At 32.0% G+C, this 17,720-nt stretch overlaps 1 protein-coding gene across 1 annotated transcript; it reads left to right on the forward strand.

Moving 5' to 3' along the window:
• The first annotated feature begins 542 nt into the window (after positions 1-542).
• LOC127101534 (uncharacterized) lies at positions 543-5,082 on the forward strand. The gene is made up of 6 exons (XM_051038976.1): positions 543-2,341; positions 2,917-3,055; positions 3,277-3,424; positions 3,514-3,759; positions 4,009-4,287; positions 4,624-5,082. Exons 1-5 carry the CDS (start codon positions 691-693, stop codon positions 4,258-4,260), a joined length of 2,436 nt encoding a protein of 811 aa, XP_050894933.1. The 5' UTR covers positions 543-690; the 3' UTR covers positions 4,261-4,287; positions 4,624-5,082.
• The last annotated feature ends 12,638 nt before the right edge of the window (positions 5,083-17,720 follow it).

The following is a 17,720-nucleotide window of genomic DNA, read 5'->3' on the forward strand; positions in this document are numbered from 1 at the left end:
AATCTTAGCATAAGAGGAAAGTCATAAACAACTTCTTCTTCTCCTCCTTCTTCTTTCGTAAGAGAGATATTTCCCCGTATTTGAGTTTTGCTGCTTGAAAAACTCCAAGAGGAAACACCGATATGAAAACTCCAAGGAAGAAAGAACGAGAAAAATACCTACAAACGAACCAAAAGATTTTGGGAAAAAATCAAAAAAAATCTAGATTGGTCACCTCCACGAAATCATATAATTAAAGAGATTTTTTTTTTAAGATTATGAAAGACCGAATCCCAAAAGAAAAACAGTTATCGTAGAACTTTACATCAATGTTATTGTTGGCTTCTAATTTTACAAAAACATCTGGACAATAATTTGCTCCGTGATAAATGTGAACAAATACAAACTTCCAAATTTTGCTATAAACTCAATTTGATTTCGTCAATTTTTTAAATTTTTTATCACAAAAGTTTATAAGCACGTTGACATCTCTCTAGGAATAGTAGAATTATAACATTTGTGGTGTTAGATCAAAATCAATGGATCAAAATTTAAATTAAATAGTTTTTTATTTTTAAATTATTACTCACTCAGTCCATAATAAAAAATTCTTTACCAAAAAATTCTTGAAATTTGAAGAGTATTGCTCCACAACACAACAGAACTCCACTCTTCACCGCAATATCGCCATTAACAACACAGAAGAAGAAGATGTCAAGAAATCCAGACACTTTGTTCTTAGACAAATTCCTCCTAAACCTCACCTCCAACAAATCCACCTCTCAATCCACCACCACCTCTGCAAAATCCATAGTCCAAGCTTGGTCTGAACTCCGAAACGCCCTTCAATTTTCCTCATTCAATCAACACCATCACCAACATCTCCAAACCCTAGTCAATTCCCAAACCTCTCTCCATGTCGCTGATCCACAAGCAAAACTCCTCCTTTCCATTCTCACTTCCTCCAATTTCTCTCTTCCCCGTGATTCCCTCCCTCTTTGTTTTCGCCTTCTTTACATATGGATACGAAAATCCACAAAACCTAGTTTTGATATTATTGATTCATTAGTCGAGGTTATTTCGAAGCTGTTTTTAGCTCTTGGAAATGATCATGTTTTATTATTCTCTGAAGCTATTTTACTGTTGGGTGCTTTTTCTTTTGTGCATTCTTTATCTGAGAATACTAAAAATCTGTGCTTGGAGATTTTTTGTAAACTGTTGGTGGATAAATGTAGGTTGGTTTGTTTGTACGATGAATTTGTGCCGAATGTTCTTGCTGGGATTGGGTATGCTTTGTCATCATCTTCTGTGAATGTTCATTTTGTAAGAATATTGGAATGTTTGTTTGGAATTTGGGGGAAAGGTAATGATGGGCCTCGAGGTAGTGTTGCTCATGGACTCATGGTTCTTTATTTGATTGATTGGGTTATGTCGAATTTGATTAGTTTCGGGTTTTTGGATAAAGCGGATGTTTTTGCGAGAGAAATTTTTGGGAGTTTTAAGGGAAAGTATGCATCTTTTGCTGTTTTTATGTCGGGGATTGGAGTTTTGAGAGTTAGTGATAGATATGCTTCTTCGACTGGTGTTAAATTGGATGTTGTTGCGAGAATGAGGACTTCTGCGACTATTTTGGTGGAGGCTTTAGTAAGTGATTTGGTTTCTAGGACATTAGGGTTTAGTAACATAGGCGGTGATTTTCAAGATAGACTTTTGCTTCAGTGTGTTTCGATAGGATTCACTCGAACAGTTTCGTTTTCAGGCCATTCCTCGTTGTTTGTTTGCCTTGGTTTGTCGTTGTTAACTGAGGTACTTCCATTGCCTCGTCTGTATGAATCCATGTTTGAATTGTCGCCAAGTTCTGGTGAACTAAAGGTTAATGAGATCAAAGAACATCTAGATAATATCCTCTTTAAGGAAGCAGGAGCTGTGACAGGAGTTTTTTGCAATCAATATGTTTTAGCAGACGAAGAAAATAAGAATATAGTGGAGAATCTTATATGGGAATATTGTCGTAATATTTACTATGGACACAGGAAAGTGGCTGTGCATCTTAAAGGCAATTACGATGAGTTGCTTAAGGATTTCGAAAAAATTGCGGAATCTGCTTTCCTTATGGTTGTAGTCTTTGCGCTAGCTGTAACAAAGCACAAATTGAGCTCTAAATTTGATCAAGAAATACAAACCGAAGTCTCGTTGAAGATACTAGTATCGTTTTCTTGCGTGGAATATTTTCGCCATGTACGCTTGCCAGAGTACATGGAGACAATTCGCAAGGTAATTGCAAGTGTTAACAAGAATGAGCATGCTTATATGTTTTTTGTGAATTCCATACCCTCGTATGGTGAGTTGACTAATGGGCCAGGTATGATTTATTCAATTGCATTTTTATTTGAATTGCTTTTTTATGTTTTTTGGTTTTCATTTTAAGATTCTCTATTCTATTAGAGACATGGTAGTTTTTTTTTTTGACACATTCTAGACATGGTAGTTAAATCCCGATTTGAATCGTAAAATCTCACGCTTTTGTGATTATGCCAGCCCTCTACGATTATGAGTATATCCGTAACCCTATTTCGGTGGAATCAAGTAGAATCCCCCATGATATCATTAAATCGTATAATCTTACGATCATTCAAACATTTATATGATTATGCTTATGAATGAATTTGAATTTATACAAGTATTTGAAGTGTGATTTAAGATTTTAATTATCTAAATTGTGAGCTATGCTTATGAATTTAAATTTACACAAGTATGTCAAGTGGTTTAAGGTTTTCTGTCTTACTAATACTAATGCTATTTTATATTATATATAAGAATTTATATCCATAAATATGAGTTTTAGAATTTTGTATAATCTAACTATTAGTGTTACAATTCCACGATTTACGATTTTAGTTCCCCTTGGAATCACGATTTTAACTACCTTGCTTCTAGACCAGAAAACCAAATACTTATGGTCCAAGGATGAAGTGCAAACAGCTCGTGTTTTGTTTTACCTACGGGTCATTCCAACTTTGATCGAGTGTTTGCCCGCCCAGGTGTTCGGAGACATGGTAGCTCCAACTATGTTCTTGTATCCTACATCAACCAAGTACATATTTAGTTTTGCTTGGTTTTTCCATAAATTAGTTTTGTTGCAGGCATTCAATCAAAATTTATATCTGTAGTATGTTGTTTACAATCGATTTTGAGCACTAGATAAACTAATCCGGTCATTAAATAAACTTTTGGGAGTCCGTGGTCACATCACATTATCATCTGCAAAAACCGTGCTTCCTTATTTTTAAAAACTAGATATATGGAACATCCGAATGGAAAAGTAGCCCGAGCTTCTCATTCTGTCTTCACTGCATTCATGTCTATGGGGAAGGAATCTGAAAAAACCGATGGAGTCTCTTTGAAGGAGAAGCTCGTTTTCCATTACATACAAGTATCCTTATCGGTAATTATTATACCAAAGACCTTGGTCTTTAATACGTGAGACTGATAGTTTCGAATATGTTTTTCTATAATATCGTAATATGAATATAGGGATATCCTGGCATTACTCCTTTTGAGGGAATGGCATCCGGAGTTGTAGGAATGGTCCAACATCTTCCCGCGGGAAGCCCTGCCACATTTTATTGCATTCATAGTCTTGTTGAAAAAGCGAATCAGCTTTCTTCTGAAGTCTTCACTCATGAGGCTGATGCGTGGAAGCAGTGGCAAGCAGAGCCAGAACCAAGCAAGAAATTATTAGACTTGCTTTTACGTCTAGTGTTCCTTGTTGATATTCAAGTAAGGACTTGCTTTTACGTCTACTCCATATGCATTAAATATTATTACACATTGGGCCCAACACGAATACCCGGCACGACATTGACATGTGGATGCGAGCAATAACTTAAGAAAGTAGAAGTGATTGAATGTAACCACGTGTTTTGATATGGTATATGTGTCGAGCAAGCCTTCAACCGAAGTGTCAGGGCTATATAGATTAAATATTGTTTTTGAACTTACAATCACACAAGCTTTTCTACTATTCAGGTCTTACCCAACTTGATGCAACTATTGGCTCAGTTGATTACCAAGTTACCACAAGATGCACAAAACATAGCTTTGAATGAGTTGTATTCACAAGTGGCTGATTCCGATGATGTTGTCCGCAAACCCATGTTGGTTTCATGGCTGCAGTCATTATCTTACCTTTGCACGATGACTTCAAATCAAAGTGCGGCCTCCCAAAAAAGTAAAAGTGAAGACCTGCTAAGCGGTGGAAGAATAACTGCACATCTCTAAGAGATTCGGTCCATTTTTTAACTTTAGGTACATCCCATTTTATACTTTCTACTCTATTAAATTTACTAGCTATGTTTTATTTTACTAATGCATGATGCATCTTTATATGTCTGAGTGCGATTTATGTGGACTCAGATTGCGTGACTTTAGTGTGCCAAAGGCATCATGACTTTCAATGTCTATGCATCATTTGATTGATATTGTGTATCATATGGCGTCAGTGTTTTTGATAGGATACTGCTGCAAATGGTGTTCTGTATCAGTATTTGAAACTGCTTAGTTAAAATTTAAACTGAGAATTCATTTAAAGTGATTCAATAAACCTAAGTATTCTGCGCGTGTTTTTTGTGCCGCTGTCTGCAGCAACTAAGAAGTTTTTGTACACAATGGATGCAAAGGAATTCGCATTAGATTCAAGGTCAGCTCAGGAATTAGCTTCTAATCAAACAGAATACGATTGAAGCCGATGCAGAAACTAAAACCTCAAGCCGATGCAGAAACTGAAACCTGATTACTCCCATATGATATCGGCCAGGGTTGAACAAGCTCAATGCCAATGAGAATGGTAATCATTCCTCATGCCGAGGTACTTTTGTATGATAATCAGAGGATATGCTATCTAGTTAGCAAAGAGAAGAGTTTTTAATCTATTTATTAGAAAAGAGCTTTTGTAATTAACATAGCTTTAGTGTGGTATAACCATCGTATATATATGATATATGAAGTTAGATATCAATACTTCTAAATGCATGGTGAGTTAAGGACTGAATTTTTATATGAATAGTTCAGTTTCATTCATAACATAAAATGTATTTTTCTCTATTTTTCTGAATTATAGGCCCTATATTTTTCTCAATTTTTCTGAATCATCTTAAAGTTTTTTAAGTTGGAAGATAACAACAAATTTGCCACTTAAATTATGAACTTTTGGAGGAACTTTATTACTCCACAGCCACTTCCAATCTCCCAGAACATAAATTTCTTGTATACCCCTTTGTGTGAAGAACCTTTGATTCACACTCTAAACATTCATGCAAAGCTTCACCACTTATTACACTCAACAATCAAGAATTTTATTTTTGAAGCTAGCTGGAATAACCTTGTGCCAATTCTTTAGACCTGTCCTTTATTTTAAGAAATGGTTCAATAAGTTACAATTCATCTTATTGAAATACAATAAGATCTTATGAAAACTTTATAATGATGGTGATCTTTCTTTTAACTAAGCCTATTTGTTTCATAGCACTATTGGTTAGGATGTTGGATGGACTAGGATAATCTGGCACATTGCATAATAGGCTTTTGTGACAATCCAGTTGAACCATCCCATAACTTGCTTTGTGAATTGTGATTGCAACTATCTTTGTGCAATTCAAACAGCATAATATACAGATATTCTAAACCTTTGCAATAGGAGCTGGTATTAGCAATACAGACTTGTAATCTCAGTTGCTCTATTAAATTGTTTTAATGTGAGCTAGTAGTGCAGAAGTCAAAAGATATTTTTCAACTCTTCCATAAATCTCAAAAAACTTATCAATCTTATTATTTTTTATACATTTATATATAGAAATATTACCATTTTGATTGTGAATTCTTGTATAAGAGACCTTGTGATCCTCAAAGCTTTGAGGTCCTCGAGCATCCTTGTTTAATTTTTTTTGATAAAATGCAATATTAATAGTGCAACTTTTGGCAATCCTGGTCAAACTTCTGACACGAAAACCATAAGTGCCAAAATTACATAAAATATATAGGTATTTATTAACTTATTTTATAAGTAATCAATGAAAAAAATTCGATTTATCAATGAAAAATGATTAAACATCTGTATGAACATTTTAATTGCACATTGACTAAAAACAGATAAAAAGGATTAAGAAATCACCAAAGCAACACAAAGACCTTACCAAAGCATTTTCCCAACAAACAATGCTCGCTTAGTCAAGAACAAAGGGGCGCTTAGCAAGCAAATGTGGCAAAGAAGACTTCATGACCAAGCTATTTAAGGTTAAACAACTGACCTTGCTAAGCTAAGAACTAAGTCATGCTTAGGGAGCAAAGACGGTTCATGACTTTAAGTTTGAGTTACTTAAAGGTGAAGAAGTGGCTTATGCGCTAGACGGAGATGAACGGCGTGCCTAGCGAGTTAAGGTGACAAAGCAAGTTGCATGTGCGTTGACATTGTTTAGTAGGAAAGAAAGTAAGTGTGCTAAGCGTGTATGGGCGATGCACTTAGCGAGTTTAGCATTTCAAACCCTATAAATAGAGGTGTCATTCAGTTCAAAAGGGAGCTCGTTGGTAAATTTGAGGTAGTTCTCAGAGAAAGTTAGGTTAACACCACAAGTCACAACATGAGAGAAAATGATAGGAAGATTGAGGGTGAAATCACGGCTCGAGAAATCGTCACAAATGTTGTTCGATTTCCTTTTTCTAGAGTTTAATTGTAAAGCTACGAGGAGTAAGTGTAGCTAATTTTATCTTTTTTTGGGGTTAGATGTATTGTCCTAGTACTCATGTTTTGATTCCGACCATGAAGTTCTATGTAATTCTTCTTAAGCTTTAATAATGATGAATTCTTCGTTCTTAATGCTTGTTTAGCATTAGCTACCTAAAATATGTTTTCATGGTATGACTTGATATTAAGAGGTATTGGTCATTACTAGATTCAAGTCTTTCACCTATTGGATATCCTAAAGTCTAGACATAGATTTAATTTTAGTATATGTATTAACTATTGAAACTAAAGGATGACACATTGTTTAATAGGCTAGAGATCGTCTAATAGGTAATACGAATGATCTCACATTGTTGATTCACACCTGAGCTGCAATGAGAGCTTCGAGTAGTAATATTAATAGCTTATTAGAATTGCATATTATTGGTCGAGGAGGCTACATGAGAATAGATCAATGAAATCTAGCCCCGACATGTTTTCTCACTATTAACACCGTAACTTCAATTTTATTTTATGTTATTTTACATTTTAGTATTAAAAAACACTCAACCATTTTATAAATCATTCCTAAAGTTATAAAAATTATTGGATGGTATTTAAAACACAACCGGTCTCCATGAAGACGATAAAATTGCACTTGCACTTCTGTGATTCAAAAAAATGGCGTCGTTGTCAGGGAATCGTCGAGGAATTGTCACAGATATTGTTCAACTTCTTTCTTCTAGGGCTTAGTTGTAAAACTACAATGATGAAGTATAGATGATTTTCTCTTTTATTGGGGTTAAATATAGTTGTCCTAGTACTCACGTTTTGATCCCGGTCATGACATTCTATGTAATTCTTCTTAAGCTTTAATATTGATGGATTCTTCGTTCTTAATACTTGTGTTGAATTAACTATCTAAAACATGTTTTCATGGTATGACTCAATATGGTAATGATCATTACTAGATCCAAGTCTTTCATCTATTGGATATGCTAAAGTCTACACATAGATTTAAGTCTATTATTTGTATTAACTATTGAAACTTAATGTGGACGTATAAGTTAATAGGCTGAGAGATTATCTATTAGGTAATACGACTCATCTCACGTCGTTGACTCGGACATGAGCTGCAATGATAACTTTAGGTGGTAATATTAATAGCGGATTAGAATTGCATATTATTGGTCAAAGATGCTACATGAGAATATGTTAATGAAATCTAACTCCGACAAGTTTTCTCACTATTAACACTACAAGTTAAATTTTATTTTTTGTTATTTTACATTTCAGTAGTCACAAACACTCAACCATATAATAAAGCATTCTTAAAATAATAAAAACTATTGAACGGTATTTAGAATACAATCATTCCTCCTGGAGGCGATAAAATTGCGCTTGCACTTCTGTGCTGCAAAAAAATGACGATGTTATCGAGGACTTGTGTTAGTTTTGTAAGACAATGCGATAGTTTTTATCATTTTAAGTATTTTGTTTATATTTGTTAATATTTGTGCATGTTTTGTTTATAATGACTAACTTACTAATCATGTTTGCTAGTTTTATTCTTACTTGTTTATGCGAGGTAAGGTTCCTACATAATAAATTTTGTTTGATCCCAAAATTGAAAGAACCGCACGCAAAAAAAAAATAGAAAGAAATTGTTACAAGCCAAGAAATAAAATCTAGATGAGTCTTCTGTTTAAAAGCAAGAACCCATAGATTATATGGGTAACAATAACAATGATGGCAACAATGCAAACAATGGAAACAATGTTAGACGCATGTCGTGCCGCAACACTCCAAGACGCCTGACACACATAGTTAGACTATAAAAGAATGTACGTCAAACAAAAAACAAAATGAGATTGTTACAAATTCTTTATGCTAACTCTTTTGTAAGATTAGACAATGAGGAGCCGTATACACACCTCACGAAGTTCTACCAGATTTCTGGTACGCTAGGAGCTCTAGAAAATAAGGAGGAAGCGGAATTTCTGATATTTTTTCACATTCATTGATTGTAAAACACAAAGGATTGGTATCTATACCAACCAACATCCACAATGACAAACTGAAACACGTTTAAGGAAAAACCTTGATTGGATTCTTTCCTCACAACAAATTCATAGAAGAAAAGATAACCATTATGGTGTTCTTCCAAGGCGTAATTTATTGTGCACATATTTGTTATGTAACACGTGACCGCACACATACAATGTTTGTTGAATATGAACATTGGATAAAAATCCAATAAAACCTCTTATGAAAGTTGATTAAGATATGTGGTTGCTTCTAAAAGGTATTCCTTTTCAACTGATTTCCACAATTACATACAACTCATATTTATGAATCTCCAAACAGAAGTATCCATGGTATCCTATGAAAAGCTTCAAAAAATTAAGTAAAAAATACTCAAAATTACTTGACATCTCTTTTGCCTCTTAAATTATTTAATTTCTCACATATAGTATTAAGAGGAAGATAATTAAAAAAAAATGGCTCTCAAGTAAATGTGTTGAATCTCTATAGCTCATTGTTTCATCACTTTCAAAAGATGTTGAAGGTATAAATAATTTTATTCTATATTATGGGAAATTGATTAGCATGCCTTGAAAAAACCCAATACGTCGAACAAAAACATTTTTCATATTAAGATCAATCTTAAAACAAGAACAAAAATCAATGTATTTGTTGTGTATCACGTGTTGTACACATACAATGTCTGCTTGCTATGAACATGGGATAAAACATCCAAGAAAGCCCCTTCGGACAGCTGATTAAGAAATGCGGTTTCTTCTAAAGGGTTGTACTTTTCAACATATTTCCCCCATTCCTTACGATTTATATTTATGAATCTCCAAGCAGCAGTATTCATGGTATCCTATAAAAACCTTGAAATAGTAAAATAAAAAAATACTCAAAAACACTTAACATCTCTTTTACCTCTTACATTATTTAATTTCTTACATATAATATTAAGAGGAAGAGAATTAAATAACTTGGCTCTCAAGTAACGTGGTTGAATATCCATGACTCATTGTTTTATCATTTTCAAAAGATGTTGAAGGTTTAAAGAATTTTATCCTATTTTATGGAAAACAGATTAGTATGACTTGTAAAAACCCAACATGTTTAACATAAATATTTTTCATATTAAGATCAATCTCAAAACAAGAACAAAAATCACTCCAAAATCGATGCATATGTTTTGTAACACGTGACTGCACACATACAATGTCAATTTGCTATGAACATGGGATAAAATATCCGATAAACCCCTTCAGGAAGCTGATTATGATATATGGTTGTTTCTAAAGGATTGTCATTTTCAACTAATTTTCACCATTACATACTATGAATCTCCAAGCAGAAATCTTCATGGTATCCTATGAAACATTCAAAAATTTAAGTTAAAAATACTCAAAAACACTTGACATCTCTTTTACCTTTAACATTGATTAAATTTCTCACATATACTATTAAGAATAACAAAGTTAAATGACTTGGCTCTCAAGTTAAGGTGTTGAATCTCCATGGATAATTGTTTCATCACTTCCAAAAGATGTTGAAAGTGTTGAATATTCATGGATCATTGTTTCATCACTTTCAAACCTAATACGTAGAACATAAACACTTTTCATAATAAGATCAATCTTAAAACAATAACAAAAATAACTCCAAAATCAATGTATATATTGTGTAACAAGTGAATACACACATACAATACCGGTTTGCTATGAACAAGGAAAAAAGCATCCAATAAAACCCCTTCGGACAGCTCATTAAGATATGTTATCGCCTAAAGGGTTGTCCTTTTCAACTGATTTCCACTATTCTATGTGATTCATATTTATTACTCTCCAGGGCGGAGTATTCATGGTAACCAATGAAGACATTCAAAAAATTAAGTAAAAAATACTCAAAAATATCTGACATCTCTTTTACCTTTTATATTATTTAATTTGTCACATAAACTATTAAGAGGAAGGGAATTAAAAAACACGGCTCTCAAGTAAAGTTGTTGAATCTCTATGGCTAAATGTTTCATCACTTTCAAAAGATGTTGCATGTTTAAAAAAATTTAGCCTATTTTATGAAAAACTGATTAACATTGCGTTGATAGTAGAATATGTTTTTGTGTTCAAAAAGTTAATTTTTTTTAAGAAACCAATGCTTCATGGCTTGAAAATACCCAATATGCGGAACAAAAATATTTTTTATATTAAGATCAATCTTAAAATAAAAACAAAAAACACTTCAAAATCAATGTATCTATTGTGCATTATATGACTGCACACATACAATGTCGGCTTGTTATGAACATGAGATAAAACACCCAATAAAACTCCTTTGGACAGGTGATTAAGATATGTGGTTTCTTCTAAAGGGTTGTATTTAGGGATGGAAATTGGACTCATCCTCAATGGATACCCGTAAATTTTATCCATAATGGGTAGGGTAAAACCCGCAAAATGGGTACGTGTATAGGCAATTACCCATTAAAATAAGTGGATATGAGTGCGTGTACATGTACCTCAGTATCCACCATGCCATACCCGTAAAACATATATTTTTATGTTTTTATTTTTATTATTATATACATAAATTAATTTATCAATTTTATTAAAAACATCACTATTAAATTTGAATGCATTTTTGTATAAATGTGTGTTTATTTCTTAACTAAACAATAAAATCCTTGATTTTTTTTGTGTTATCAAAATCTTAAAATTACATGATAAAGAATAATTGATCAATTATTTTCATTATAAATGTGGGTAAACGAGTATGGGTACATGTACTTAGGTACCCATAGGATACAAGTACGGATACAAATATTGGTGCTCACGCGGGTATGAACTCGAGTACATGGACTTTTTCAAACCGCGGGTATGAGAACGGATACTATAATACTTTTCAACTTATTTTCACAATTCCATACGATTTATATTTATGAACCTCCAAGATAGAGTATTCGTGGTATCCTATGAAAACCTTGAAACAATTAAGTATAAAATACACACACAAAAAAACACTTAACATCTCTTTTACCTATTACATTATTTAATTTCTTACATATACTATTAAAAGGAAGAAAATTAAAATAACTTGAAACTAAAGTAAAGGTGTTGAATTTCCATGGCTAATTGTTTCATCCCTTTAAAAATATGTTAAAGGTTTAAACAATTTATCATATTTTATAGAAAATTGATTAACATTGCATTAATAATAAAATAGGGGTTTTATGTACGAAAAGTTAGAAGTTAAAAAAAACAATAAGCCATGACTTTAAAAAACTCAATACGCAAAACAAAAATACTTGTCATATTAAGACCATTCTTAAAACAAGAACAAAAATCACTCCAAAATCAATGAATTTGTTTTGTAACACGTGAATGCATACACATAATGTCGGTTTGCTATGAACATGGGATAAAACATCCAATAGAACCCCTTCAGACAACTGATTAAGATATGTAGTTACTTCTAAAGGGTTATCCTTTTCAACTGAGTTCCACCATTCCATACGATTCATATTTATTAATCTCCAACCAGGAGTATTCATGTCATCCTATGAAAACATTCAAAAAGTTAAGTCAAAAATACTAAAAAACACTTGACATTATTTTACCTTTAACATTATTCAATTCCTCACCAATACTAACTACTAAGAGGAAGAGAGTTTAATAACCTGACTCTTAAGAAAAGGTGTTGGATCTCAATGGCTCATTGTTTCATCAATTTCAAAAGATGTTGAATGTTTTAACAATTTTATCCTATTTTATGGAAAACTGATTAGCATGACTTGAAAAAATCCAATATGTTGAACAATTTTTTTGTTCATATTAAGATTAATCTCAAAATAAGAACAAAAATCACTCCAAAGTCAACGTATTTGTTATGTAACACGTGACTGCACACATACAATGTCAGCTTGCTATGTACATGGGATAAACCACCTAAGAAAACCCCTTCAGACAGTTGATTAAGATATGTGGTTTCTTCTAAAGGGTTGTACTTTTCAATTGATTTCCGTCATTCCTTACCATTCATATTTATGAATCTCCAAGCAGGAGTATTCTTGGTATCCTATGAAAACCTTGAAAAAAGTTAAGTAAAAATACTAAAAAAACACTTAGCATGTCTTTTACCTCTTACATTATTTAATTTCTAACATATAAATTAATAGGAATGTAATTAAATAACTTGGCTCTCAAGTAACATTGTTGAATCTCCATGGCTCATTATTTCATCACTTTCAAAAGATGTTGAAGGTTTAAACAATTTTATCCTATTTTACAATAAACTAATTAGCATTAATGGTAAAAACCCAATATGTTGAACACAAACATTTTTCATAGTAAGATCAATCTCAAAACAAGAACAAAAATCATTCCAAAATCGACGTATCGATTCCGTAACACGTGACTGGAAACACACAATGCCCGTTTGCTATGAACATGGGATAAAATATCCAATAAAACCCCTTCGAGCAGCTGATTATGATATGTGGTCGCTTCTAAAGGATTTTCCTTTTAAACTAATTTCCACCATTACATATGACCCATATTTATGAATCTCCAAGTAGGAGTATTCATGGTATCCTATGAAAATATTCAAAATGTTAAGTTAAAAAAACTCAAAAACACTAGACATCTCTTTTACCTTTAACATTGATTAAATTTCTCACATATACTATTAAGAATAACAAATTTAAATAATTTGGCTCTCAAGTTAAGGTGTTGAGTCTTCATGGATCATTGTTTCATCACTTTCAAAAGATGTTGAAGGTTTAAACAATTTCATCATATTTTATGGAAAACTGATTAACATTACATTGATAACAGATTAGGGTTTTTCTTTTACAAAAGTTAGAAATTTTTTAAAGATACCAAAGAGTCATGGTTTGAAAAAACCTAATACGTAGATAATAAGCATTTTTCATATTAATATCAATCTAAAAACAAGAACAAAAATAACTCAAAATTAATGTATATATATATTGTGTAACAAGTGACTGTAAACATGCAATGTCGATTTGCTATGAACATGGGAAAAAGCATCCAATGAAACTCTTTCGAACGACTGATTAAGATATGTGGTTGCTTATAAAGGGTTGACCTTTTCAAATGATTTCCACAATTCTATACGATTCATAATTATTAATCTCCAAGCAAAAGTATTTAAGGTAACCTATGAAAACATTCAAAAAGTTAAGTAAAAAATACTCAAAAACACTTGACATCTCTACTACCTTTTACATTATTTAATTTGACACATACATTATTAATAGGAAGAGTATTAAAAACATGGCTATCAAGTAAAGTTGTTGGACTCTATGGCTCAGTGTTTTATCACTTTCAAAAGATGTTGAAGGTTTAAACATGTTTAGCCTATTTTTATGGAAAAATTATTAACATTGCATTGATAGCAAAATAGGTTTTTTTGTTCAAAAAGTTATTATTTTTTTAAAGAAACCAATGAGCCATGGCACGGAACAAAAATATTTTTCATATTAAGATCAATCTAAAAACAAGAATAAGAATCACTTTAAAATCAAGGTATTTGTTGTGTATTACGTGACTGCACACATACAATGTCACCTTGCTATGAACATGAGATAAAACACCCAATAAAACCCCTTTGGACAACTGATTAAGATATGTGGTTTATTCTAAAGGGTTGTACTTTTCAACATATTTCCCCCATTCCTTGCGATTCATATTTATGAATCTCCTAGCAAGAGTATTCATGGTATCCTATGAAAACCTTGAAAAAATAAAGTTAAATAATACTAAAAAACACTTAACATCTATTTTACCTCTTACATTATTTAATTTCTTAGATATAATATTAAGAGGAAGCGAATTAAATAACTTGCTCTCAAGTAACGGGGTTGAATATCAATGACTCATTGTTTTTTCACTTTCAAAATATGTTGAAGGTTTAAAGAATTTTATCCTATTTATGGAAAACTTCTTAGCATGGCTTGTAAAAATGCAATATGTTGAACAAACACATTTTTCATACTAATATCAATCTCAAAACAATAACAAAAATCACTCCAAATCAATGTATTTGTTGTGTATCACGTGACTGCATACATACAATGTCGGCTTGCTATGACACGAGATAAAACACCCAAGAAAACCCCTTCGGACAACTGATTAAGAAATGTGGTTTCTTCTAAAGGGTTGTACTTTTCAACATATTTCCCCTATTCCTTACTATTCATATTTATGAATCTCCAAGCAGGAGTATTCATGGTATCATATGAAAATCTTGAAAAAGTAAAGTTAAAAAATACTCAAAAACACTTGATGTCTCTTTTACCTCTTACATTATTTAATTTTTTAGATATAATATTAAGAGGAAAAGAATTAAATAACTTGACTATCAAGTAATAAGGTTGAATATCAATGGCACATTGTTTCATCTCTTTTAAAAGATGCTGAAGGTTTAAATAATTTTATCCTATTTTATAGAAAACTTATTAGCATCGCTTGTAAAAACCCAATATGTTGAACAAAAATATTTTTCATGTTAAGCGCTAATCCAACATCACCTAATAAGTGATGTTCACTAACATGTTAAGCGCTAATCCAACATCGCCTAAATCTAATTAGTGCAAAAGAAAATGGGAAACGATTGTTCACTAACCATAACCCATTCCATAAACAAATCACCCCATTATCAATTTCATTATTTGAAAAAGGAGGGTTCTCATCTTCGGACACAATGCTTCTAACTGTACTGCTAATGAAAAAAACATAATATTGAAATTGAACATCAAATGTCATAAAAAAAACAATAAAAAAGAATATAGGTGAATGAACTGTTTGTCATTTCTGATTTTTTTTTGTAAAGAAACAAACTATTACCAGAGACATATCTCATCAACATAAATCAATATGATGATAATGTATCAAAAGTAAATTAAAATCTAGAATAATATAAAAAAGTGACTCACAACTTCCTAGACATTCCAAGGTGCGACAAAAGCATATCAAAATATTTTTCTATTTAACGGGACTTTCATCGAATGGGTGAAATGCATTATTGTTCAAAACAATAAAAAGAACAAACATTAACAAACTAAACATTACATGCAGTTTGAATTATCATTTAGACGAACAAACTACTCTAAAATTGAATCCCAAAGTACGAAACCCTAAAATCTACACATATAAAAAAACACCTATAAAAAATCTGCACATATAAACAACATGAGACATTAACAACAACAACTTTTTCAAGTGACACCAAAGAAGATTCTTGATGGCAGTGGCGGAGCCAGATAAAAAAATTTGGGATGACCACTAATGTAAAATAAAGATTATAAATAAAATGTAAATAGTATTTTAAATAAAACATTAAAGTTAAAATAAATACAAAGCTAATTACTAAAAATTTAAATTACATGACTTAAAACTACCTTAAAGTAATGCTTTACGCGTTCCGAGTGACTTGAAATCGACAATAATTGACTCCGAACTAATGCTTGCACTAATCTCCCTTTCAATATATATTGTCATGCTATCTCCAAGAAATCCATCATCCATCTTGTTTCTCAACTTAGTCTTAATAATTTTCATTGCTGAAAAAGACCTCTCAGTTGTGACCGTAGAAACGGGAAGAGTCGTGATAAAAAAAAGTAGTCTATCAATCAAGAAGTAAGTTTCAACCTGTCCAGATGCAACCAAACATGAACATAGTTCTTGAATAGTTGATAAATTATTCAAGTTTGATGCTTGACGAGCAACAAATAGAAAATATTGGAGTTGAAATTGCAAATTATTCTTCTCTTGATCACTAAAATCCATAGGATAATATTTTTCAACTAAAGAACAAATAGTATCAATGCTAAAAGCTTTATATCCATCCTTAGGAGATAAAGAACAAGAAAGAGTTAACAAATCTATTGTCTGCTCACTGAATCTGTTATTCAACTCTTGTAATTGTTTGTCAATGGTAGTGAAAAAGATTTCAACTTTAAAGTAATGTTGAATTGTAACTTGATTCTCATCAAGACGGGAGCGTCCAAATCTTGTTGTTGAATGAACATCATTAAGATCAGAAATCTCAATACCATGTTTTTCACAAAAAGATACCACTTTAGTAAACAATATATCTCAACCATTTTCTCTCAAACCTTGAATAAGATGTTTTGTTGAACGAACCAAGTTCATAGCATTAACTACATCTTGATTTTTTTTATAAGGCTTGACAAAGCATATCTGTTATTCCCATTATTTCTTTCATCAAGTGCAAAATAAATATAAAATCAAATGTCTTCAAGTAATTGTAACAACTATCTGCATCCCCACGTGTAGCACAACTCCCTCTATCTTTTGCATTTTTTTTAAAACTAAACAAGTTGTTTCATACATGTTTATCAAGCTAGAAATTGAATCCTAATGTGATCCCCAACGAGTATCTCCAGCTCGTTTCAATGTACCAACTTGATTTGCACCTTTACCAGTTACAATCTCATCAATCTCTAACAAATAAGCAATTTCTTCTAATTGGGCAGCTTGTAACTCATCATGACGCTTTGTAGAAGAACAAACAACATTCACAACAAAGATCAGCTTCTCAAAAAATTTATGAACAGGTTTGACTTCTCTTGATGATGTAACTAATGCAAGTTGCAATCGATGAGCAAAACAATAAACATAGTATGCATAAGGACAATCCTTCATAAAGAGGGCTTATAAACCATTCCATTCTCCTCTCATATTGCTAGCACCATCATACCCTTGGCCACGAATGTTAGAAACATCAAGGTTATGTCAAGAAAGTATATCACATATTGCTTCCTTAAGAGTTAAAGATGTGGTGTCTTTAACATGTGCCACATCAAAAAATCTCTCTTGTATTAAACCAACTTTATCAACAAATCTTAATACAAGAGTCATTTGTTCCTTTTTTGACTCATCACGAGCTTCATCAACAACGATACAAAATTTGGAATCACCAATTTCCTCATGACTCTTTTTCACCCTACTAGAAAGAA

Source organism: Lathyrus oleraceus, chromosome 7 (genome assembly GCF_024323335.1).
Source record: "Lathyrus oleraceus cultivar Zhongwan6 chromosome 7, CAAS_Psat_ZW6_1.0, whole genome shotgun sequence".
NCBI lineage: Eukaryota > Viridiplantae > Streptophyta > Magnoliopsida > Fabales > Fabaceae > Lathyrus > Lathyrus oleraceus.

Excerpts from the sequence above, each read along its gene's own strand:
- LOC127101534 (XM_051038976.1), top strand. The coding sequence starts at position 691 with ATGTCAAGAAATCCAGACACTTTGTTCTTAGACAAATTCCTCCTAAAC. Across the intron at positions 2,342-2,916 it reads TGAGTTGACTAATGGGCCAG|ACCAGAAAACCAAATACTTA; the intron begins GTATGATTTATT and ends CCTTGCTTCTAG. Across the intron at positions 3,425-3,513 it reads ACATACAAGTATCCTTATCG|GGATATCCTGGCATTACTCC; the intron begins GTAATTATTATA and ends ATATGAATATAG.